This window comes from Pogona vitticeps, chromosome 4 (genome assembly GCF_051106095.1).
Source record: "Pogona vitticeps strain Pit_001003342236 chromosome 4, PviZW2.1, whole genome shotgun sequence".
Classification (NCBI taxonomy): domain Eukaryota; kingdom Metazoa; phylum Chordata; class Lepidosauria; order Squamata; family Agamidae; genus Pogona; species Pogona vitticeps.
In genome coordinates this window covers 62,536,735-62,563,490 of record NC_135786.1, presented here as the reverse complement: position 1 = coordinate 62,563,490, position 26,756 = coordinate 62,536,735, and the positions used below count along the sequence as shown (strand labels likewise).

General features: G+C 42.3%; 1 protein-coding gene across 1 annotated transcript; it reads right to left on the bottom strand.

Annotated features, from left to right (window-relative positions):
• Window positions 1-1,394: 1,394 nt before the first annotated feature.
• HECTD3 (HECT domain E3 ubiquitin protein ligase 3) lies at window positions 1,395-23,835 on the bottom strand. Its single transcript, XM_020783325.3, has 21 exons — window positions 23,301-23,835; window positions 21,641-21,801; window positions 20,032-20,124; window positions 19,656-19,791; window positions 18,919-19,034; window positions 17,491-17,604; window positions 15,845-15,927; window positions 15,171-15,336; window positions 14,458-14,539; window positions 13,325-13,507; window positions 10,451-10,503; window positions 10,054-10,118; window positions 8,558-8,661; window positions 7,556-7,675; window positions 5,769-5,858; window positions 5,197-5,403; window positions 4,183-4,312; window positions 2,804-2,878; window positions 2,181-2,262; window positions 1,986-2,057; window positions 1,395-1,637 (listed from the first exon to the last, which is right to left on the bottom strand). Exons 1-21 carry the CDS (start codon window positions 23,676-23,678, stop codon window positions 1,553-1,555), a joined length of 2,595 nt encoding a protein of 864 aa, XP_020638984.3. The 5' UTR covers window positions 23,679-23,835; the 3' UTR covers window positions 1,395-1,552.
• Window positions 23,836-26,756: the final 2,921 nt, after the last annotated feature.

Below are 26,756 nucleotides of genomic sequence, written 5' to 3'. Positions count from 1 at the left end.
CAAAATATGTGCTTTACAAGGGATGGCAAAACACATTAGCAAATCTGCATTTCTTCCCCCACTGCCATACAAATGTAATTCTCAAATTTTATACTTTTCAAATGTAAGAACGAAGTATATTAGCAAGACTGTTTAATATATGCCCATGACCCAAAAGGCACATTTGCTTAAGAAAGGCTTTAATGGAAGTGATGTCCAAAGAAACACTTCACCTCAGACAGAAAATAGCGAGTTACAAGAATGGAGCTGTTTATGGTCACCAAAGCAGAGAAAAATGTCTGGTTTGGGCTCCCTGAATCACAGTACCACCAAAGAATCTTGTTCCCAGCTTCCATGAAACAGTTGGGAGTCTCATTCTCCATTGCTCTCAGTACTGCCATCCTGTCAATACCAGCAAGACTTGATCTTAAAAGAGGATTTAATGCATTACTCCTTGTAATTATGATTCCATAATGCCCACTGGTGGCCAGTGTTGATCAGTGCAACTAGTAAAGACAAAAGGGACAGGAATACTTGGCAGAAGTGTTTAAGAGCACTTGAAACTCTGCTTTTGCTATTTTACACAGAATGGGAATCAACAGGGAAATAGTGCCTTCACTGCTGGGAAGGAGACTCCTTAACTGTAACCCCAAAATGAAAGTATGAATAATGCTGATATATAGACAATGAGGGGGAAAGATAGAGTAATCTTGACTCTTTGTGTTTATTTATTTATTTATTTATTTATTTATTTATTTATTTATTTGATTTGATTTGATTTGATTTGATTTGATTTGATTTATATCCTGTCCATCTGGTCTAAAAGACCACTCTAGGCGGCTATTTATTTAGCAAGATACCTGCGGGACATAATCTCTAGAGAGCTCCACAGGACTTACTCTCACATAAGTGTATTCAGGATTTCAGCATGAGTAACAGGACAGCAGTAAAAAGATGAACAGATTTAAACTGAAACCTCTAGGTTATGCCACGTCTGTCAAAACAGAACTACTAACAAAACAGCAGCTAACTATCTAACTAGTGTCACTGGATTCCAGAATCATGATTCCAGCTACTCAACCTATCTGTCACTGTGGGTCAGAAACAAAGCGTTTTTCAGTATTTTTATTTTGTGTGTCTCTCCTTCTCTTTCTAAAATGCAGGGCATCAAGCTGTTGTTGAGAGTCACCATGGTGTAGCAGATAAACTGTCAGAATAGGACCCAGGAGACCTGAGTTCCAAGTCCCCCTGAGTTATGGAAACTCACTGAGGGGCTGACAGTGGTTAAAACCATTCCTTGAGCACTTTGAAGGCCTTTGAAAACCCTCTCAGAGTCTCTACAAGATAGAAGTGACTTTACAACACATAATGGCAATAGAACTGTTATTATTACCCCCTTATCAATAAAATACAGCTTTTATATTTGGTAATTTATTATTATTATACATATATATATCTACACACACATACACGCTTTCTGGAGTTTGAGACATGATGATCAGATCAAAAGAGATTACTGCATATAGCAACCACAAGAGGCAGAAGGCCTGTTTCACTAGAGCCCTAGGTAATGTCACTCCTCCCATGGGCTCATATCTGTATCGATGGCCACACAGTTATAAGCTGCGTATCGCAATTTTTCTTCACACACCTTGGCACTACAAATTAAAGAGAACATTTATGTTAATATCCTCAAATACATTCTAGTAAGCACAATCCCTGACTCCTCACATATGAGAGGCTTACTTTCCTCTCAGGCATATCTCTGTGGCAGTAGCACCTCCCTGTATATTGGTGTCTGAGCCTCTTTCTGTATCAACTCCACTATAATGACTCTCTTTCACTGCCCCACAACCTACTTCTTTGATCAAGTCATAATACTGGCCATCTTGACCTATGCAGCCATTCTCTCCCATTTCATTTGACTGTCCCAACCCTTTCGGCTCTTTTCCCCCAAGTCATTGGCACAAATATCATGTATAACAGGTTTTTAGAACAAGACTTACGATGCATATTTGGGCAAAAAAAGCGTACTGGAACAGGTGGATGATTCAGGAAGTGCATCAGTTGCCTCAGACCTGGGGGTGGAGGCGGAAGGAGCAAAAATGTGACGTATGGGGAAAATTTTTACCAGATACTCGTAGCAGAAACACAAAATGTCTGTCAATTGAGCCCCATTCCCAAAGGAAAGCAATACTTACCCTAATTTGTCAGGATAGATACAAATGCGGGCAGGAAGCCGGCTTCTGCCTGTAACAAACCTAAGGAAACGACTGCGATCCTCTAAGAGGAAGAGCAGAGAGAAATCAGAAACTCCTGAGGATATCTCACCATAAATCTCTCTCTCCAGCAATCTTGTATAATAAATAGCTAGAGATAAGGTCTGAATTTATTGCCAAGACTGAAGTACTGGAGGGAGATATTACTCATCATTCAGCTGCTGGAAATCAACCCCAATCAAGCTCCCGTCCAAAACATGTGGGAAAAGAATTGCTAGTCAATAATTGAGGAAGACAATAAAAATGAATCCTCTTAAGGAGGGTAAAGCATTCAGGCCATTATATTTGTATGAACTATAATGGCCTGTTTCAAGGATCTTTCCCTGCTTTCTCTCCTGTGGCTGTTCCCTTCCAATCTTGAGCAGAGCAACAACTGAATCAAAATCCACCCCCACCCCACCCCCAATTTTCTGTTCTTCAAAAAGGGATCTCACACGGCATTGCCCTGATCTCGACACAGTGCAAAGAGCCCCAGAGGATGCACCAAATCCGCCATCCAATGAAGACTTCTCTTACATCCCCTTGCATCACATGCCTTGAATTACCATTAGTAAAGTTGTTCAAGGCCTCCCAGAAATACTGAATCCTGGTGTCTGATGGTTCAAAATCCTCAAAGCGAGCTGTGAGAAGGAAAAACACCATTAACAATGAAGACCAGATTAGAAATAAATTATGCTGGCAGACACTCATAATATAGGAAGACTCAGCTGACATGCCTGTATTTGAGTAAACAGCCTCAGGAAAAAAGGAACACTAAACCACTCTTATTCCTTAGAACACAGAGATTTACGTATTATCTGTCCCACTACTGCTCTACTATTTCCCACATATTTTTACTACTAAAACCAATGTGGGCCTTTTTCCTAGATTCATTATAGCTTTGTTTATTGCCAGTGATCAATTCATTTTGGAAATGGCCACTATTATGTTTTTTGTGTAACTAAAGGGCACTGAATGTACACGTAAATGTCTTTTTGGTTATTATCCACATCTCCTCAACCACTCCTAAGTAATGCTTTTACAATAAGATTAGATATTAATATGCTGAATAAATGCATACATAAAAACTGTTCTTGAAAAAATCTATTTCTCTACCAACTTTGGTGAGGATAGCAGCTAAGCTCAGAGGAAACAAGGAAGCTGGGTGGTAGATAGTTGATTTCATAGACTCTATGAAACTCTAGCGGCTTTCCCTGGATCTTGGTTCCACTACACTATTGGTTATAACAACTGATTTGCTCTGTTTGAATCGTTTAAATTTTATCTGAGATATGAGATTTTAATGTTTTTTTATACTGTTTTGGGAATGGGAGCAACAAATTATGCTGTGGTGACCAATGCTTTTGTCGTGTCTGATATTTTAACTCAAACATCAGTAAAATCTTCACATTACCAAGGCAAGCAGGAAAAACTCATAGCAGTATTTCTCAATTTTGTGATACTGCATAAAATTGACACAATAGATCCAGTTCTTCTGTTTACCAGGCACATGGATGTGAGGTGTCAATATATTAGCCTAGGCCAGTGGTTCCCAACCTTGAGTACCCAGGTGTTCTTGGACTGCAATTCCCAGAAGCCTTCAGCACCAGCTAGGAGTTGCAGTCCAAGAACATCTGGGTCACCCAAGGTTAGGAACACTGGCCTAGATTCACAGCACATTTCAGCAATATAACACTCGTGCTGACAATCTTTGTTCACTGCCACAGTTACATGTAGAGTTTATAACCACATATACAGTCCAAAACTGTACAAGCCTCAGGATGACATTAACTTTCTTTGCAAATCTTGCAAAAGTTATGTTTTTGGATCCAAAGAGTTTGCCTGTCAGCAAGGCCAGTAGTCACAGTGACTGGAGAATTCTGGAAGAGAGAGTCCAAAAAGGATTTGTATGTTGCCACAGGAGGGTGCCTGATCTTCCACTTACTGAGCTTCTTCAAGGCTTCAACTGTAACTTCGGGGTCACCACAGACCTTCTTCTCTAGCTCCTGCCACGTGAGCAAGTCCAAAACAGCTTGAGGCACTACCTTGAGAAGTCCAGCTTGCATGGCTGCAATCTTAAGAGAGAGAGAGAGAGAGAGAGAGAGAGAGGAGACTACATAGCACCAAGTGGATGGATGGAAGTGCCTAATTAAGAGTAATAAAGAATTAACTTGGACAGACAAATTTTGTTTCAAATGCAGTCCTGCAAGTCCACTAAACTTTCCCTGAACTTCACTTTGCATCCTACTTGAATGGTCTCTGACCTTATTTATTAGAAACTTGAACTGGACTCATAGTCTAAAATTTCCTTACCATAACCTCTTTTCTAAGGGAAGCAGGTGGGTGACAAACAAGTAAAAGCTAATGTCCACTCGTACTGTTTCTTAACAAACAGCCACTCAGACTTCTGAGACAGATGTTTAAAACCCTCCAGTCCTACTAAGAACTATCTAAAATGTAAGGGGCAGTAATAAAATAAATATATCAGATACTGTTTGTCCCAGTATGGTACAGCAGAATTCACAGGCTAGAAAACCTCAGAAAAGAAGGAAGTAGTACTTGATTTGCAAAAAGGATATGTGGGCCCTTCTTCACTTACTTTTTGCAGTAGTACCTTAGCTATTTTCTAGAAGGCGAAAAGGGCACGATTTAATTGAATTTGACAGGAGTTTAGGGGTGTCTCCCTATAATTTGAGCATTATTATGAGACAGAGGGGAAAAGGGGAGGAAAAAGAAGGAAACAGGGCATCCTATCTTCTGTCCCAAGAACAAAGTGTTTATAGTCTTCATGTAGGAAGAAAGCATCTCATAATAATATGAACTCTCTGCATCACCCCTTTGCTTTAGCATCCAAAGGAGCAAGAAACATACAGCAAAGGAAGCTAAATACAGACTGGTGACAGATGGAGTACAGACAGGCCAAGCATGATCATGTTGCCCAAATGCCATGATGTCTTACCTGCTCCTTGTTCTCATTTAGCCGTGCCTTCTGTACTAGCCGGATGAAATCCTGGCGGTCCTCATACCGCACCGCAGTGCGACTGCCACCGGGGATAAGCTCCACCATGCACTGGTCACTCAGCACTGTAGTATAGGTCAGTTCATTCCCAAACTTGAACTCAAACGTCTCTTTGTCCATTCCTTCCATCATCTCCAGAAGTTTCACCTAAGAATATGGAAGAAACAGTCTTTTTCCAGATATTATCAAAAAAGGAGCAAGAGTAGGGTTTTACATAGTAACAAGACAGTGATAAGTAGACATTCCAATGTACTGTCATACCGCAATACACACACTATCTAGGAATCTGCACAGTTGGTAGAGCTGGAAATTATACTATCTGTGGACCACTCCCATTTGTTAAACAAAGCTACTACTCCCATTTCCTCTAGGCAGTGCTAGAAAATGATACTGAATTACCTGTTCTGCCATGCAGGTACTCCCATAGGCACAGAACATGCACACAAAGGCTAGAGAAGATCCTGTGTCCCATATTTCAGCAATGATAATGGATACTTCTTTCAATTACTCACCAACACAGAATCAATAGCAGGGAAGTCCTTATTCCAACTCACTTCCTCCCCGGTCAGTTGCTTCCAGACAAAGCCAGGGAGGGCCAAGACCTTGAAGACAACGGGAAGAAAGAGGTGCATAGTGCTGCAAAACTTCGAAGCTAGAGGCAGTTTTGTTTTGTCCCAGTACGCTTAATGGAAACATTCAAGAAGGAAAGCAAGATGATTCCTATGTCTGCTTCAGCAGGAATACTGTTGCTTTGTTTCTTTGTTTAAGTCATGGTGTTTTAATGTCTTATTATACGTACTTTAACCATTCCTTTTAATTTTATCTTTCAATGTTTTGGAATAGCAAGATATACATTTTTTTAAACTGATAAAAATAAGACTAATAAATATGTGTGATTATGGATAACCTAGTATTATAATTTTGTGGTTGTTAAGCTGCAGGCAAATACTTAAGTCAAAAATATAAGAGCAAACATTTTTTTTAAATGCAGTAGTTCATAGCCTAACAGGCACATTCAAACTTCCCGCGCTTTCTCCCTGCCTTTTTGGCTTCGGAAACAAGCCAGCTGCCCAGGGAGAAATCGGCCCCCTCCCTTCACCCGATGCAGACTCTCCTTCGCGCTGGGCTCACAGCTCGGTGCAAAGCAGACTCTGCATCGGGTGCAAGGAGGAAGCCGATTTCCCCTCGGCCGCATGGCTTGCTTTTCCAAACAAGAAGCAAGCCACGCGGCCGGGGGAAATTGGCTCCCTCCCTGCATCCGATGCCGAGTCTGCTTCACGCCGGGCTGGGGGTCCCTGGGGATCCTCCCCGCCACGATCAGAGCACCGGGAGGCTAGAGCTGGCCGGGTGCTTGGCTGCTTGCCCCCGGCTGCGTGGAGGCAGTGGAGCGCCGGCAGGCTTTGGACTGGTAAGTCCTTTTTTTAAAAGCTTTTCTGTGCGGGTTTTGGAGGGTGGGTTTGGACTTGGGGGCTTATGTGTCTGTGGGTTTTGAATGTGTGTGTGTGTTGTTGTTGTTGTTTTTTGCAGTCATAACGTGGGACTTGCTCTTTTTATTTTTATTTTGGTGTTTTTTTTGAAATGCTGGAACGGATTAATTCCATTCCCATGCATTTCAATGTGAAATGGTAGGTTGACTTACGAACTTTCCGAGGTGCGAACGTTGCTCCAGAGCGGATTAAGTTCGTAAGTCGAGGGCCCACTGTATAATGAAAAACATTTCTTCAAAGCATCAAAGTTGTTAAGAATAAAAATATATTAAAGAAAACTTCTGCAGAGCTGGAAAGGACCCTATGGATCATTAAGTCCAACTCCTGTCAAGGAGGTACAGTGGGGAATCGAACTCTCACCCTCTGGCTCTGCAGTCACAAAGGAATCCATCACAAGCAAGAAGAGGACAAGCACAATAAAACAAGGGATGGCATAAGAAGCTGTTTGCATGAATTAGGATCTGTCTTAAGAGGGACAGAGCATCTATTTGGGTGAGAATTCCCAAACATAAAAGTATTTTTCTCCCCTCCACACAGGGAACTATGAGGAGAAAACGCTGTGCAATTCAAGCGAGTGAATCTATATTATATCACTCTCTTACAGCTATATTTGATGATAGCAAAACTCTGTTGTTCTGTTGGTCAGAGGAAAGAAGGAGAACCCATATTTCAGGATGTTATGTCTAGGCAAAATATAAAATTGATTACCTACAGGAACATCCAAATGAAACCATGGAGTGACAAAACAGAGTGGCCACATATTCAGAACAGAAAAGACTAATGAGAGATAAAGATCTTTATATGATGCTCACCAGGAATTCTTTGCCACGTAGTGCTGCACCCATGATTTGTCCAATCCACTCATATTTGGCAAACTCCTTACAAGATGGGTTGGGGACATACATATCCCGGGCTTCTCCAGTACCACTGCCCTGAAATGACATACACTGTGTTTCCAAACTCCTGCCCAAGCTACAGTTCAGCACACGTGCTATGCCAGAAGGCCCACTTCAGCATCAGCATCTAACAACAGCTTAAAACTCAAGAGACGTTTTAATTCTGTCAGGAAACCTGGCACAATTCAGTGTTCTGACTTGGAGAGAAGAACAATTAAAAAGCCCTCAACAGCTTGGGACCTGGACATTTGAAGGGAACGCCTCTCCCTATATAAACCTGCCTAATCACTGAGATCTGCTGGGGAGGCCTTCATTTTTGTAGCAATATGGGGGGGGAGGCTTTTTCTTTTGTAGCACCTCAACTGTGGAATGCCCTCCCCTTGGTGCCAATACTGGCATAATTTCAGCACCAAGTCAAGGCATTTTTATTAGAGCCTTTGGAGGTTGAGGAACATGGCCTGCACATGTTTTAGTGCCATGGGCTGACTGTTTTAATTTTGTGTTTTAGATTGGCTGATTATAAAATGTTTCAAGTGTTCTATGTGTTAAATTTGTTTTATACAGCTCTGTAGCCCACCCTGAAATCCTGCAACATAGGTTGATCTATAAACAAACAAAACACGCACACAAGTAGCTCTCTAAGTGCTCTTTACATGCAGCAGGGACAGGATAAATTCAAACAGGTGAGTAGGCCCAAACAGAACAATTGATACGGCCGAGGCAAAAGTTGGCTTCCAGAAAAGCTGCATCACTAGCAGCTAGGATGACACAAGAGATGAAGCTCTGGCATCCATATAATTTGCTACTCTTCTAAACACTCTTCTGTCTCCAGACCTTGCCCTAAACCTCTTGTGAGCATTCTCAAACCCCATTTGCTTCAACAGCAGGCACGTTTTAAGGTGAACAAGGAAAAAGCACCTGATTGCAAGTGCGGACAAAAAACGGCAGTGGCACAGGGGTATCAGCTGAACTAGGACACAACTCTTCAGATATATCAGCAATGCTATCCCGGAAGCCACCACCTGAGAGAGAGAGAGAGAGAGAGAGAAGAAAACCAGAAACGAGTGGTTACCAGTCTTGCTTTAGGTCTACCACGTAATTGAGTTTCCCAGTAACGTTTCATCTGCCTTTTAATTTCTATTCTTTGAGACCAGTCCAGTCTTCTTCCAGATACAGAACACCCTAGAAATACACTCAGACTAGTTCACTTATTGTTTGTGAGCAACTGTGATTTACTGAACCACTCCTTCAATTAGGTTATAAGCCACAGACCTTTGGTTCACGATAATGTCTGAAACCAGCAGGGGCCAGCATTCTGGCTTGTTTCCCTAGCAAGCTAGAGCACCCATTCTTCCATCGTGTTAAACAACCCATGGACCAGATGTGTAGCTTAATAGTGCACAGCTGAGGAACTTTAAGCTCTGGAACTCAATCTAACCCCCCCCCCATCCTAATTTTGCTCTCTGGGTTTCTCTAGACAGCCATGCCCTTTCTCCATGATACCATCATGTGGTTCTACAGTTTTTCTACTACTTTTGTCTGTTTTGAAAGGCAGAAGCACATCTCCTAAAGGTTAGTCACTGGCAGGAAGAGATATAAGCTAAAATATGCTGGTGTATTTGCTTCCCCCCCTTTTGCTCCATCCTCCTGTGGAATGTGGCGCACCCAAGACTTCATCTGAAGGTGAATTCCATCACTGGGCCAAAGCAAATTCCTCACCTTTGGTTCAAGGATCTGCTTACTCTACAATAGATCAATCTAATAAGCTAGAATGCTCAATAGCACACCATAATGAAGGGTTTCCACAAAAACCTGGATTATGATGATGTTTCTCTGTATTCATAGATAAATCTATGACACTATTACAGTATATGTCAAATCTTCTCATATTTCTGCTGAATACGTGTTTGGTTCCGCAGTATTGTTTTAAAAAGGATATTGGTCAAGATCCTACAGAACACAGCAGGATGAATTTTCCCATTAAAAAGCAGGATGGCCACTCGTTGTCATTTTTTAAGATGTAATCAGCACAGAGAAGAAAAGACTTCCAATTGTGGAATGAAGTCCTGGACGTCTCATTGTCCACACAGCAAAAGGCCAAATAACATGACCAATTTGACACAATAGGATCGTGGCTATATATATACAAATTCAGCTCAGCAGAAACCCACATTTTCAACTCCCAGATATATAGGTATTTGCAGGTATTCTGGTGGTGATGGTGAAGAAGATAAATATGCTGAGACTAGGGGAAGAGCATAAGAGTCATGTGGAAGAGCTAATGAACCTCACAGATGGCCAGGTACATTTTAATTTTACTCTTTTCAGCAGTCCTAATGGCTAGAGGCTCGCTTGTTTGTCTTATTTTTTTCTGAAAAATAAACATTTCAAGGAAAACAAAATCTAGAATTTACCTTGATCAATTATGCCCTCAGAGATGAATTTACACTCCCACCACTGATCGTAACGCAGTGGCCACCTAAGACAAAAGAAAGAGAAGCATCTGAAGCTACCTCTGTAAGCTTGTGGGAGGCACTATACCACTGGGGAAAGTGTCAGGACCCAGAGTAATAATGCCATATTTCTGTTTGGTCTAGAGCTTATTAAATTCCTTGGACGACTGGCATGCTGGGGACATCGGGAGCCAGTTCTTCTCAAAATAAAACATTGTGTTTCTTCTGGATGATCAGGCTTTTAATTGACAACAAATCCACTAATGCTTGATGCTCAGGCTGCAGATACTAAGCCATCTGGGGTGTGAAAGGGGCCGGGGCAACATATGGCTCCTGGAACAATTACGAAACCACTCACCTATAATCCAGTGGCTTCTCATACTTCTCAGAAGGTTTCAAGCCCTCATACACCTAGAAGAGGAAATAATGCAGCTGAGGATTTAAAAGGAGGATCCTGATCCTGACAGAGCATAAAAATATATCCCATGAAAGCGCTGGCGCTTCTTTTTTTTAAAAAAAAGTAATATATTTTCCAACATAAAACTTAAAAACATATAAATACATCATATATAAAGTGAAAACATAAAATATAAGATTAACCTACAAGCAACCTTATTTATTGATATACTTTTTTTCTGGTAAGATCCTCGCCATACTGTTCATTTTAATTCCATTATTACGGGACTTTTGCTTTCCACCAGTCATAAAATAAATTCCAGCTTATGTAGAAAGTTGATTTTTCTTGTCCTTTTAATCTCTTTGTTAATCTGTCCAGTTCTGCACATTCTAGTATTTTCTTAATGTTCATGTCATCCTTTGGTGGACTTCCCTCCTTCCAGAGCTGTGCCTATACTAATCTAGCCGCAGTCAAAACATGTAGTATTAGGTAAGAGCTTTGTGTATTCATATTATTTGCCAATAATCCCAATAAAAATATTTCTGGTTTAAATTCTATTTCTTGTTTGGGCATTAGCTTAATCCACATATGAATTTTAACCCAATACTTTCTTGCTTTATCACATGTCCACCATGCATGGTAGTAAGTCCCTTCATGATTCTTGCATTTCCAGCACTTATTCAAAGTATTTGGAAACATTTTTGCAAGTCTGGCTGGAGGGAAGTGCCATCTATATAACATTTTATATAATTTCTTTTTGTAGAAGGTTGCTAATGTTAGCTTGTAATTTTTTGTCCACATTTGTTGCCATTTTTCTAGTTCTATATTATATCCAAAATTTTAGACCATTTTAACATTGTCTCCTTAACTTCCTTGTCTTGTGTGTCCCACTACAATAGAAATGTATAGAATTTTTGAATTTGTTGTTCTTCTGTGGTAAGTAATTTTTTCCAATATTGTATATTCTTTATAGAATCCTTGTGCTTTTTTATCTTGATTGCAGATTGATTGTAATTGCATTTGAGGCCACCATGAAAAGATCAATCCTTGGTTCTCTAGCTGAGTTTTTGTCTTTAGAAGTCCTTCAGCATTCAAAAGCTCATTATACATCGTTATTTTTTCAAAATTTAGCAAGTCTGGGTGTGTAAATGCTTCCATGGGTGAACTCCATCTAGGTATTTTTGCATATATTTTAAATTTAATTTTCCCCCAGACTTTTAACAGAGAATTTCTTATTATATTTCTTTCAAAGTATTTGTGAGTTCTAGTTCTTCCATACCATAGAAACACATGCTTAACCTGCTTGCAGGTTGTGTCCCTCTAAGTATAGTATTCTCTTATTTTTTAGCTTTATCCGTTCCCTAATCCAAGTTAAAGCGCTTGCTTGATAGTATAAATTCCAATTTGGCAAACCAAATCCTCCCTTTTCTTTTGCATCTTGTAGTAATTTATGTTGAATTCTCGGCTTCTTCTGCCATATCAACTTTGCAACTAGGATGTTTAACTCTTCAAAAACTTTTGCTCTAATTTGATTGGTAAATTCTGGAAAAAGATTACTTTTGGGAGAATATTCATTTTAACCGTTGCAATTTTTCCTAAAAATGAAAGCTGTAATTTCTCCCATCTTTCCAAGTCTTGTTTAATCTGCTCAAGGCGTTTTACACAGTTTTCTTTCAGTGAAGAACATCTGGCAGTCAAGTTACAGTAATTCTTAAATACTTTCCTTTTTTGTTATTTGAATGTTTGTGTTTGAGATGAGTTGGGTCTTTTGTTTTGGGTTTAAATTTTTGGTTAAGAATTTTGTTTTCTCTTGATTAATTTCTAGTCCAGCTACCTCACCAAATTCCTTAATTTGTTGAAGTAAGTTTGGAGCTGTTTCTGTTGGGTTCTCTAAAAGGCGTTGGCGCTTCTGTTGTATTCATCAGAACTGCAACTGACACTGTTAACTGTTGTTGCATTCACTCTATGGCGCTGTAGCACACACAGTAAGCACCAAAGGGAAATCAGAAATTCTTCTGCAGATACTGTCTGGTTAGAAAGGTTCTCAGCAACCACCAGGACATTTTTAACACACAATAAATTGAAAAGACAGAGTTGATTATGTTAGTGGGCCTAGAGGTGGAAAGCTGAGGTTCAAATCCTTTGACAACAATACAGCTCTCTATATGGTTTTGGTCAAATCACAACTTTTTGCCTTATTTTCACAGTATTGTTTCAAAAATAATAGGGGGCAATCCCAGTTATGTCAGAGTTGAGCTCATTGACAGGAGCAAACAAACAGCAAATACAGAAACAAATCAGGATTTTCTGTCATCGTAGGGCTTCAGAAATAAGAACCAAGTGCAAACATATAATAACATACAGTCATGGCCATTCAAACAACATGTGAGTACCAAAACATTTGGAACTGCAACCATTTTCTGAGAGAAGGGTTGCATTTTCTGACAGAATTGCAAGGGTGCCAATATTTTTGGCCTTGACTGTATGTGAGACTTGGGAGGGAAACCCTGGAGGATTAGATCTCAGATGTGCAAACTGGGAGTTTAAATTCAGATATATTATTTAACTTTGCTCTGGAGAATTCTGAATTTCATCCTGTACTGAAACACTTATATGTACCTCCCCATACACCGTCCTACAAAACTCCTTTTTTTGCTGCATGTTGCTTGTACTCATGGACAATATTTCTTTCGTGAACATTTCTTTCTTGAGGATGAAGCTTGGAAAAGCTCTTCTAATGTATAACAGTGGATGCAGTACGATATTGCAAAGGCAGAAAACTTACTTGCACCCTCCTTCTTGCAGGGCATGCATTAATGTGTGAGCTGGCCTTACCTGAGTGAAGACAGTGTTTTTGCAGCTGGGGTCCAGCGTTGGATTGTCACGATGCTCCATGGCCAGCCGCCGATTGATATAAAGCCGTGGCATGAAGTTGGGCTTGCTAGTCTCTGAGTCTTTGAGGCACAGAGTGATTAGCATGGTGCGCCGCTTGGACAGCAACAGGAACTGTTTGATGTGCTGTTACAGACAACATGAGCTTGGCTCAGACACAGCAACATCTACATACCCAATATGATCCCACCATACCAACCAACCAGGCTCTGCTACTGATGTCACCCAAACTATTCTAACCCCATAGCTAATATACTCCAGTATCCTTCAAGGAAATTCTTCAGTGCAGGAAGATGCATGTTTCATTTGCAAAGTTCCTTCCACTTCCTAATATTTTGATGTAAATGTAAGCTCCTGTTTTTTTAAAAAAAGTATAAACAGGCTGCCATATGAATTCCCATTTAGACTTAAAGCATGCCAGTGGAAGACTGCAAAAACAAAAAAATATATTATATTACCTTTTGAAAAAACCACTCTCTCTTTAACAATCTCTCACATAAATCATCTTTGAAATCCCGGCCTTGAGATTTCCATCAAACCAGTTAAAGAAACAATTTTAGCTGGTGTATGCATGCTTTTAAAAAAAGTCACTAAAAGAGGATATATGTTTGGACACAATGGTTGATATACAGCAGTAAGCCACTACTAGGGCAGGCCTGTTGAACCACCAGATAGTTCATCCACTAATTCAATGGGCCTATTCTAGCTATGCCTTACTACTGGATTTCAGCAGCTGCCTGAAATGAAAACAGTCCCATGCTTGAACAAGATGATGCAGAGCACTATCCAGGATCTTAATAAACCCACCAAAATCTTCAGGTATACAAAACTAAACATTTGTAGGTACCTGCAGGAAGCAGGATAGCAATGTTAGCTTAGTTTATTTCCCATGCAGGCCTATGACAGACACAGAGATATTTATTCAGTTCGTTTGCTTCCTCTAAAACAAACAGGCCTGCTAACCCTAACTAATACGAGGCAGGACTGGGCTTCACAAGCCTCTTACCGGAATTATATTGGTTGCTTATATAGTTGGCAAACAATATATTGGCACACTGGAAAAATACCAGTCTCACCTTGAGCTTACTGAAGGTGCCCAGCGTGTAGTCCCATGCTGGAACAAGATGATGCAAAACACTGTCCAGGATCTTGATAAACCTACCAAAAATAACATACACAGAATGAAAATGCAGGAGAAAAATATCTGAACTCATTAGGGTTTCACAGCAAAATTACCTGGTGCCATACTGTAACCTTAGTTGGATGAATGTGTATACAGACATAATATACATGCATGCATACACTTCTGAGCACTCTCTGTCTGTGAGATTTATAGTCTGCCCAGGTTGGTACACTTGCAATTGGTGCAGGTTGCAATTACAGTGGACCCTTGACTTACAGACGGCTTGACTTACAGACTTTTTGAGTTACAGACTTCTCTGGCCGCAAAATTTAGGTTTGACTTGCAGACTGAGATTTGACTTACAGACCAGAAAAAAACCAAAATGGAACAAAAACGGCCTGTTACGGGATTAATCGGTTTTCAATGCACTGTAGGTCAATGGAGACTTGACTTACAGACTTTTTGACTTGAGAACCGCCTTCCAATACGGATTAAGTTCTCAAGTCAAGACCCCACTGTATAAAAAAAAAGTAAAGTCAGAATCACAACTTTAAACACAGCAAAAACCAGCAACAAAATTAAAACTATGACACATATGCTCATGAGACATAAGATCTGCCATATCTCGCTGCTTTGGGGTACCTCCTTAGTTCCTTACTAGCATACCTCTGGATGACCACAGCACGCCGGTAGAGCACATCAGGATCTCTCCCTTCCAGGCGAGGATACCTCACCAGATTGGCTGGCTGAAACATGTCTGCATTGAGCCCCAGCTCCCTCTGTCGAGAAGATTTAATCTTTATACCCCGGAGTCGGACATCAATTCCATCATCTACATAAACGGGAAAGACAACACAGCTCAGGCAAGTCCGGTGAATAAGAAATGGGTTTCCACTGGTAAAGTGAAAAGTCAACATTGAGGGAAGAGATCAGAGAGGGGGTGCCCTGTCTGCAAATGAAGCTGTGCCGTTTTCATTTTTGGCCAGTTTCAAGGCTCTACACATTTATTGCCATAAAAACAACAGAAACCTATGGCAGCTTTGATGCTAACAAATGTATCGCAGTATAATAATCTTTGCTTTGGCATCTTTGTCTTTGCTGTTCTTTCTGAAGAAAGTAAACTGTTTTACTTCCACAGCAGAGGAAGCACCACAGCAGACTCCAAGCAGTGACCCATTAAGAAGATCTAATTCTACTTTTACTCTAGGTAGCAAGCAGCCTGGGTTCTCAGTTTTTATCTCCACATATGTGGAGTAACATTCCAAACTGGGGCTTCGGGATCACTGCACCCCCACCGCCCCATGATTAAGAAGCTCATCCCCATGCTGACACCCACACACCTCTGCATTCCACAATGCGGATTTCAATGACAGGCAAGTGAGCAGTCATGTCTTCCAGCACACAAACATCCCCGATGTAGCTCCTGGGGACACAAAAACATCTGTTTCCTCTTTCATAGGGAAGGCTTACCCCTTCCACCTGGCAACCCTTCAATTTCACTTGCCCAGAATCTAAAGGAAGGTTTACATGGGGGTAGAAACCAGGATTTTTAGAAAGTGTTCCCAATCTTCTGAATGGCTAAAATTCTGCTGCTTAGAACAGGAAGTCACACTTACCATTGACTCAGTGAGAGCCAGCTCCTCTTTAAATTCCATTGATTCAAACCCGCCAACTATAATTACAACTTGCTTTTGCATAGCAAATTACAGCTAAAGTAAGTCTCCTTAAATCAACGGAATTTATGCAGGAACTGATTCACCAAATCCCCACTGATTCAATACTCCACTGTGACCTATTATGCTAAGCAACAAGATTTCAGCCAACCATTTTAATTGACTTTTCTGCTTCTCTCTTATTTATTTTGGAGACAGCCTGGGAAACTCATGCCTGTGAAGATTGGGGTGGAACAGCAGAAACACAAGTGTGCTTGCAGGTATTATAATGCCCAAAAATTCTACTGGGGAAACTGTTTTTACCATCTGGCCCGACATTCGTTGCATTCTTGAGACAGGCGTATGATTTGATTGTTTATGCAAATAGTGAATGGAGAGTGCCATGGTTGGCAAAGCTGAAAGATAGACTTGCTTGTGAAATCTATCTTATGCTACCATGCAAGGCACAGGATTTAGGCTACTGTGTGTTCCTTCCTAAAATATTATTGCATACTAATGTTGAATTTCTGTGTTATCCCAACCACGTTAAAGCCATCAGGAAATGCCTCCAGGTGATACCTGGAAATATTTGCCATGCTACTCACCCATATCGCAAACATTTCCCAGTGGTATCTATGCTGAAAACACAGCCCTAAGATCCCCACGTGTTCCGACATATAGAACTCCCTCCCCTTGGAATTGCACAAGAATCCTAAAATGAGAATATTTTAAAAGCACTGCAGGATCTTTCTGTCTTGAGGAGGCATTTCAGAGTCAAGATTAACCAAGGACAGAAGTTGTCCTCAACATTAATAATGGTGAAGTCACAGACTGAAGCATCTGTCTGAGGCTACCGGCAACAAACAACACTCACCTGCAAGCAGATGTGCAGGCTCACAGAGAAAAAACAGGAAATATCTGGATTCACAGTAAAGAAACAAAGTAGAGAAAGGGAATAGCTAACCGTAGGAAGAAAATCTTTTCCTCCTTGGCAGCTGGAGCATTCTGCCTCCCTCTGGCAGCACCCAGTGGACTAATAATGTATTCTCTTGGTTATTACCTCTTGTGGATTTGTTTATAAGTAATGCGTTGTTTTCTTCCTTAATCTCCCAACATATGATAAGATAAATAAGCTCAAAATCAAAGGACTGACACTTCATTGCTTTTGGCAATGCACTTGACAGTCTCCTTCCCTTTCCCTCCCCACATCATTAGAAAACCCATGAGTTTTGTGCCTGCATTAGACAGGAGAAACACTCTGAGCAGAATCTGGGCTCAGTTACATACCTGGCTTTCCCCACCACCCAAATCCCTCCTCCCAAACCTGGACTCACTCATCTATGCCCACGTCACTCAGCTTCTTCAGATTGTCACCCTCACCACCGTATACAGCCACCCTCTTGGGCATGAAATTCTCATCTGTCGTATCTACTGTCAGGAAGAGTTTCCTAGGGGGAAAGCAGAAATTCTGTCAGGGCTGGAAGCCCAAGGGGCTACAGGAAAAAAAAGGGGGAAAACACATATAGGTAGACACAGCAAATCATGTCTTAACATGGTTTTTGAAAAAGGCACTTCCCAGACTTAACAGTTCAGGTATGCCTAGAAGTTCATAGCACGCATAGGGTTGATAACACTGGGAGAGCCCTTGACTTCTGCAAACCTTTTGGCTTCCATTATTCTACCCTCAACTCTACAGATGCACATTTAGAAAGCTGTATGAAAAGGGGAGGGAGAACTATAACCAGCAGACAATAGTAGGGGAGCTCTTTTAGTGTGGAATTTTCTGAGGCCTGTGGCAAAGCCAGACACACAGCTCCCAGCACTACCAAGTGAAAGGCACTGTGCAACTTTCTTGGCCAAAATCCTGTTCAGTTTTACCATGTGTGCAACAGGCCACTGCATGTGCAGGTCTGTTTTCTCCATCATTTGCACATGGGAGTAATCAATACCCCCTGGCACATACGGAATCCCTGTTGTGGTGCCTGCACAGTGCAATGCTCCACTGTTCCTGAAGAGCAATCTCTGTTTCCTTCTTAAAAGACAGAAGGCATTGCAGGAAAATACAAAATGATTGGAAGGTGTTGCTGTCTGGACCCTTTTTACAATTCCACATATAAAGCAGGCCAACCAGACAATAAGAGCCTCAGAAAGACACAGCCCGTTCAACTTAAATGTGGGACAGGGCATCACAAGTAATACATCCTGTGAAAGTACTTGTGATTGCATATATTTTTTTTTTACTCTACAATTTAGAGGAGCCAACCTGAGACAGACTGATAACAGTGGGGTAGAGGAAGGATAATCATGTATATGCAAAGGGATACAACACCCCCAGTTTAATTATGTAGGAGAGTAGTACCTACCTAGGATATCTTCTGTTATTAAGCTCTTCTCAGTGCTTTTTCTGGCAAGAGGATGGACGAAGGCAGCACTGTCCAACACTGGTAGTGCACAGCCCAGATGGGATTATTCACCCCCATAGGTGTGATGAGCACACACACACACACACCAGCTTGGATTATGGACCCACATCTACTAGGCATCATTCCCTGATGTGGCTCCCATGCTAAGGGAGAGCATAGGAAACAAGACTAAACTGTAAAAGGACTTACAGGAAACGTCTGATTAGATCAGGACAGCACCTGCCAGTGCTGCTTCACCATTCCACCTCTGATGACCCGGGGGGGGGGGCAGGGGGAATCTCATGATATATGGGAAAGGGTTGTTGACCAAAAGAAGAAGAAGAAGCATTTGCAGCTCACTTGATAATGGTTCCTTTCTTCATGTTGAGACGGACCCAGTGCTGACCTTGGGACCCATCACTCTCCCAGTAAGTGTCTGCATGGTTGTCTGTCAGGCACGAAATATTGAATTCTTCCTGAAGGAAGCAGAGCAGCACGTTGGGCCAGGCTGAGAAAGGCCGCATGGCTCGCATTCTATCATTCTCTCTCTCTCTCATTCCCTTTTTTCACACAACCACAGCCATATCTTTCATTCCTTGTCAGGGGTTCAAAAAAGGGGAACTGAAATACTGGAAGCAGGAAAGTGAAAACAAAAACAAGAGCCCAAACAGCAGGAAAGATAGGCTACGCACAGGTCACTTAGAGAAGCATCTATCTCAGAAAGGAGCTGGCAACCTGAAGCCCTCGGCCTCTTCTCATGTAGCCCTTGGCCTGCACCTGGTCAGTTCAGCCCCCAAAAAGGCAAGCCGTCTGTCCCCTAGCTGACTGTTAGGTGGGAGAAAGATAAAAGAGGAGTGGAAAAGAGAGAGGAGGGAATGGGGCAACGGTGGGATAGGAAAAGTAGGGGGGGAAAGCTTCCCATGCCTGATCTCATACTTTGTTTTTAGACACATGTAAGATCAGCCACCAACTGATAATCTCAGTAAATTTTTGCTTATTAGTGAAACACAATTTGTCTGACTAAGATTCTAAGCTAAAAGAAGTCATCCACAGAAGAAATGAATCCTCATCCAAAGGAGCCCAGACCATGTCAATACCGTGTAGGAAGAGACATCAATGCTATCCACATATTGCTTTATGCTGCCAAGATTTTCATCCTCTTTGCCAATGTGGTCATAAAGGAAATGCACCAGGTCCTCATCACACTCATAGCTCCATGTAGGGGGAACAAACCTAATGGGATAATGTTTGGTGTTAAAATGTATAGAATGAGAAATGAGGGGTATGTTCCTCTATGCAAGTATCATTCCCAATAGAACTAAGTCCACAGGCAAACAACTTATTAGCAGTTTTTGTAAACATGCAGATGCACACCATTTTGCTCAATGCCTCAGACCCTGTCCCCACTTCTGAATACAGTGCACTGACTACCCCAAACCATTGGTCCATTCTTATTCTCACATAAGAAGTTACCGGAGTCTCTCCACTGCAGCAACATCTGGCTCCATGATTTTTGGCTTTGCCCCAAGACGTAGGGAATATGTTATGTCTACCACTTGCTCCCATCTGGAATAAAGGAAGGGGAGCATTAAGAAAAATCACAGACAAATAAGTTCAGCCAAAAATTAAATGGAAGGAAAAACTCTTAACTGCTCAATTATCTATTAAAACAAGGAAACAATATGTAGGAAGGCTACTACATAACAATTTGTTTATGATCCAGGATCTTACTTACAGGGCTTGTCATGATTCTTGTTGTTGCTGTTACTCAACAGCAACTTTAGATAACTGAAATGAGTGCCATTTTTATATGAGATGACTCACTGATCCATGGTGAGCAAATATGTTATGCTGTGAACATTTTCATGTACATCTGTGATAATCCTCCCCTTTGACAGTGATGTTAGAGATGAGGCTGGGAGTGGGATGGAAAGTGTCTGAAATAGAGCAGCTGCCTTTTTTCTTGCCCAGTGGGTGTTCAGAGTAAGGGAAATGCTTCCTCTCTTAACTTTGATCTGGTTTCATGTCCTTACTGCACAGCCAGAGCTGATTGTCTATGTTGCATGCTGTGTTACCACCCTAATAATAAGATCATGAACAGGCTGAAACTACATCATCCAGAAGCAGGGAGACTTCCTGCCCAATATAAGAAGCAGTCATAAAGAACGGAAAGTAAATGGATGATCAAATGTTGGCAAAAGAGCAGAGAGAGAGAGAAAAGGAAACAAACCAAAACACTGTAGCCCTTCAGAGACTAATGATTTTTTTTCATTGTTTGCTTTTGTGGGTCAGTGTTCTCAAGACACTGGAGGGAAAGTATATGGCTGGTATATTTATAAATCTGTGCTGGCTGAATAGCTCAATGGTTTAGGTATGGGAGTTCAATTCCCCGGAATGCCTTTTAGGGGAAGAGCCAGCCTGTGTGGCCTTGGGAAAGCTGCACAGTCCCGGGGCACCCCCAGAATTAGGCTATAGTAAACCACTTCTGAGTATTCTCTACCTGGAAAACCCTGAAAAGGGTCACCTTAAGTCAGAAGTGATCTGATGACACATGATGATGATGATGATATCTATGCACATCACCATAAACATATCAAACATGCATATGTATTCCAAGGTTTGAGGAGAAAGACTTCAATCTATGAAAGTTCACACTGAAATAAAATTGTTGGTCTTTAAAATGCTACAATTCTTTCATTCTTTCTTTCTGCCATCACGTTGAGACAGACTAACATGGCCTTTTAGATTTTCAACATGTGTGATGTGTGTTTGTCCACATGTGTTTGTTTGTTTCATGAACACTCCCCTGACATCTTTTTGATCCCAGTACTTTATTCTGAATATTTAGTTACAGCCCTAGCACTGATTCCAAGAGTTCAGATTGAGACCCAACTTCCATGTCAAGAAAGAACTGAGTAAAGGCAAAATACATTTTTCTAACAAACAATTAGCAAAATATTTGGAAGCTATTAAGGAGCTTGCAATTTAAAACATTTGCATACACCTTCACATCCCCAGTCATTACCGATGGTCCCCTTAAAACCTAGCTATTCCAAACACACATCGCTGTGTGTTTCTTTACCTGAAGACAGGCTTGTAGTCCATCCCAAACAGTTGCTGCTGCCTCTGGATTCTCTCCATTGAGTCCACTGGTACCAATCTGTCCCCACCTTCTGCATGCTTACACATGAGAACCCAGCCTTCTTCCAGGTCACAGCTGGTCTTGTATTCCTCTAGCTGCTCCTATAAAGAAAGAACACAATGCTGAGTGATCAGTGGGAAGCCTGAACTTTACAAAACAAGCACCATCAGTATTGATATTACTAAGTACAGTAGTCCAATTATTTATCAAATTATCATAAACACAGAGATCTGAATAAGAAATGTACACAGATTATCTGGAGGACCGGTTATAAAGCTCCAATTAAATCTAGATTTGAAGCCAACTCATTTGTTCAACTAGTTAAATAAACATATTGAAAAGGGGAGGGGTACAATCTGTAAACAGATTGACACAGCTGTAGTCTGTTGTTTTCACAGCAATAAGACTACCATGGCTGTAATACAATGCAGGGAAACAGTGTTTTCTACGTGATGGTTCAAGAGTGGCAAAAGGAGATTCCCCCCCCCCATTTTAAAATGCATCTTCAGTGTAAAATGGGGTTCCAATTCAGTTCAAATTTGTGAATAGAGATAGCGGTACAGTATTAGATATTTCAGCTTAGTATAAAAATTAGCTTTATGTAGCATCCAGTGCCATAAAAATTCATAACTTTTGTGCAAATTTTTATGTGTGTACTGTATTTAAGTTTTGTGTGTGTATTTAACTTGTGTGTGTTTAAGCATACAATCAACCATTCCAGTCATCATAAACTTGCTACCAATCCTGTCTATTGGCATCTGTCATGTATTTATGCCACCATACAGAGAGTTGGATCCAGCATTTGCCTTGCACGGGACTATACTCAAAAGTTGCCTCTGCCTGTTTTAGGGGTTTGTTCTCCCTGCCCCCTCACATCACAGTTCCATCCTATCCAACAGGGTCACCTGATCTTCTCTCTTTATTCACCACTATACTGTATTCACATGGGAGCAAAGAAGCAATTCTGTAATCATCTTAACCAAAAATTATGGATTGTATCTTAGCCAGGGTAGTCTGCTGTAGTGAAAGCAACAAATGTTGTGGCTCCCTAAAAACTTAGTAAACTCCCACTGGCTTTTGTGGACCTTCGCCCAATTCTTCAGATGTATATATACGAACAAAGGGGCTAGTCCACAAAAACTTATGCCAGATAAAACTTGTCAAGTCCTCGGGTTGCTCCAAGACTCCTTATCATCATACCCCAGACACCCCTTTACCCTTCTCAAGCGCTATGTAGAACATAATCGCAAACCACGTGAGGAAGAACGAAAGGGCTGTTGTCCATGCTTCTCCGTATCCCTTTGCATTAAGGCCCCTTTTCCCATTTTTCCCCAAGGGCGTAACTGGAGTCGGGGCTTCTTTTCTGCCACCTCTGAACCCATTGACAAAGGCTCAAACGCCTCTGAGCGTGCGCAGTGTGCATGCCCATCTCTTGCACGAGAGTTATCCGACGCCGATGCATTTGGACTGCAGGAGGGAGCCCCGGCGGCTCTTATTCCGGGAACGGGCGCGGCCGATGCGCGTGCACCTCCCTTTCCCCCCCCCCCCCCGTAGGGCTTTGCCGGTCCGCCTCGCCCTGCCCCGGGGCCGCCTTACTCACCTTGGTGAGCTTCACCCAGAGCCCGTGCCCGTTGCAGTATTCCTCGCCGCTGGCTCGAATGCACGATCCCTTGCGCAGCTCGATGGTGGCCCTGCCGGGGCCCTTCCTGCTGCCGGCGGAACCCGACCCTACCCCTACCCCGGCGCCGGCGCCGGCCGTGTTCGGGCTCTCCCACACCGACAGCAACGTCCGGCCCGAAGCCGAGGCGAGGCCGGGCCCGCTGGGGTCCTTGCAGATCTTATACTGCACCTCGCGGGGCACGTAGCACAGGGCGGCCGGCAGCGGTTCCGCCCGGCTCAGGCAGTCGATGGCCTCGCTCAGGAAGCGCAGCCGGCCCAGCAGCTGGTGCGGGGACTCGCCGGCGCTCGAAGGCACCATCCTGCCGCCGCTTGGCCTGCGTTCCGACGAAGCGGCTCCCGACGCCCCTCGCGGCTCGCCCGGTCGCCAACAGCAGCCCGGCCGCCGCAAGGAGGAAAAAAGGAGGTGCCGGGAGGCGCTGCTTCCTGCCCGGCGCCCTTCCTCCTTCTCGGTGCTGCTTGCTCTACCGTAAAGAACGCTCTATCGGCGGGCCAGAAAATGAGCCATAAACCAGGCCTTGGAAGTGGGTGGCGGCGCGCGCGGGCCGGCTCCGACTCCTCCTGTAAGCCTGGGTTTAAGGCCGCCCGAAAGGTGGCAACGGAAGGGAAGCGCTTCGTGCGTTCTTCCGTGGCTTCGCTGCTAGGGAAAAGGCTGACGCGGGTGGGTGGGTAGGTGTCATATGCACGACCACGGCTTGTTTTCGACAGAGCTCCGGTAAATGGGTGGCGCGCCTCTCGCCCTGGCTGTCGGCTTCTCCCCGACTCTCCAAGGTGGCAACCGGGCGTTTCGCAGCAGCCCTACACGGAGTTTTTCTTTTGTTTGGAGACGACAGGGATTGGAAACTGTAGTGGGGAGGATTTATCGCATACTTGCTCAAATCTATCATGATTTTTCAGCCTTAGTTGTCAGAGGTGCTCCTGGAAGCATCCTGTGGGGCTTTTCTCCCCATAGGTGACCCAACACGGTTTATAACGACTAGTTAAAAAAAAAAACAATAACGGTTTAGAAATATAACACAAATATCATATTAAAACAATTAAACATATACTGTATTAAAATTGAAAACCAGGATTAAAAACAATTTTAAACATATAAAATTCCTCCTGAGTATCACCTCCCACGAAGCGCAGCCAGACTAGCTTCTTGGGACAGAGACTAGAGTGATAATGGTCGAAAAGTCAAAGCAGATCCGTGACAGTGGCAGCATGTAGATGTTGGGAGGGGGGCAGGACTGTGCCCTGAGGAGCACCACAGACCAATGGCCAGGGCATCAGACAGGAATCCCCCCAAATCCAGTCACCCAAAAAGAATCGGAACCACCTTAAGACCTTCTGGCACCTTGCCTTGTTGAAAGAAGGCATTCACCACTTCTCTGACCTATTTAGTCAGTTCCCCTCTGGCTGCTCTTATAAGCTAGAAAGGGCAAGGGATGGTTTAAAATAGATTTTAATCTTGCTTTTAATTTTGATATATTTGTTTTTAAAACATTTATATGCTATTTTTAAACTATTTTTTGTACGTTGTTGTGAGCTACCTTGGGTCCCTTATGGGGAGAAAGATACCATACAGATAACATAAATAAATAAGATACTTTGCTGCCTGAGGTAAATATGGTTCCCTACCACCTTTCTTCCAGGCCTAAAAGCTGATCAGACTGACAACTGAGTCTTGTTTCAATGCTGCTGGTGTGATTGCCCTCCGTTACATCCATGGACATCTAATTAAAACTAATTATGAGGGCAGGGCTCACACACAGTTCTGTCCTTCACCAGTTCAACACCACTTACTGACCTCTAGTATCTGTCACATGAAGCAGTCAACTTATTGTGTCCAACTACAGGGTTGGCCTGGGGGTTCTTTCAGATTAGATTTTCCTCATTACACTGCCCGTCCTTGTTCATGGAAGTTACCAGGAGACCCAGACAATCTCATCTTCCACTTATAACCCTGTCATACATTTCCTCTGCTACTTCTATTTATTTTTCTTAACAGATAAAAAGAGGGAAATATTGAATAGCCACGCATAGTCTTCTGAGCTGTAGGGCTAGGAGACCCCATTATGGAGAAACACATATCAGAACTCCTTTCTATCTAGTGGTAGGCTGGTTGTATATGGCCATGTTATTTTTTGTCTTCTCTGCTTGCTTCCTGTACTACTTTTCCATTGTCCATCTTGATGGGATGAGCTGAAGAAGTTCCTTCAGATGTCTTTTTAAACACATAATCTATTTCCATAGAGATCCACATAATGGCTACCCTAGCACCGGTAAACTTTTAAAAAATGCATCACAAGTAAAGGCCCCTGCAGAATAAGACAACAGAAATTGTTAAGAAACCGCTAGTTTTTGCCTAGAATAGAGAAAATAAGCCATGTAGAAATTGTGGGGGCTTTTGCCCTCCCCTTCCATAAGCTTATGAAAGGAACTTGACTTATCTTCCACACTCTCTTTGACATTAGCTTGGACCTGCTTGATTCAAAGGGAAGAGAATAGGATAGCTTTTTCAAGACTTTGAATAAACAGAAGGTCCAAGGACACCAGTGGGTTTCTTCAAGCGACAAGACTGTTCCCTCAAACAAATTTTGGATGCCATGAAAGAACAGCACATTATTAGTTATTTCATGTAATGTTACTCTGGTTTTACTAAGGGATGGGGGGGGGAGACTGGTGCAGTTTTCCCCCATCTGATGCCAAAACAGTAGGACAAGCTTTGGGCACTATGAATGGCAGAGGGTGGAGAGATTCCACTGCCCCCTCAGGCTGGCTCAGGTGCCAGCAAGCTTCTTGAAAACTTCTTGTCCATTTATGCTGGTTGTGCTAGAAATTAATTTGGTGCCATTCTGAGTGAAGTAGAATACTGTGTACAGCTTTTAGGGCTTGTTACTGTTTGAAGTAACCACCTAAATATGTGGCCTTCTGCAGATAAAGGCCACCACCCTCCCTTAGACTGATAAAACTCTAGACTCCTCCACATGTATTGTGCTCTCTGTCTGCAGATAAAAATGGACTTGCCTGTAGAACCAGGTGGAATCCTCTAGATAAAAATGTAGAGAGGTGGTGTTGCCACAGGCAACTTTGTTTGTCCCTTGCTTTCTAATACAGTACGCACTTGCTGGAGTCTAGAGAATCCACAGCTCCCTAATGATTAATGGAGGGGCAGGAAAAGAATGCATATGAATATGTGTAGCGAACTCTTATTTGCGAAGTTTTTGTGTATCTAAAATGGCTTCATGCATGCAAAAGAGATAGGTATCAGTGGACTCAGAGGAATCCCAAAGTTTGCAGAAGTATTGAAATGTATTTATTATCCTCCAGAAGCACTAATCAGTCAAAGCTGTCTGCGTCCACCTGCAGATGTAGGCAGATTTCACATCTGTAG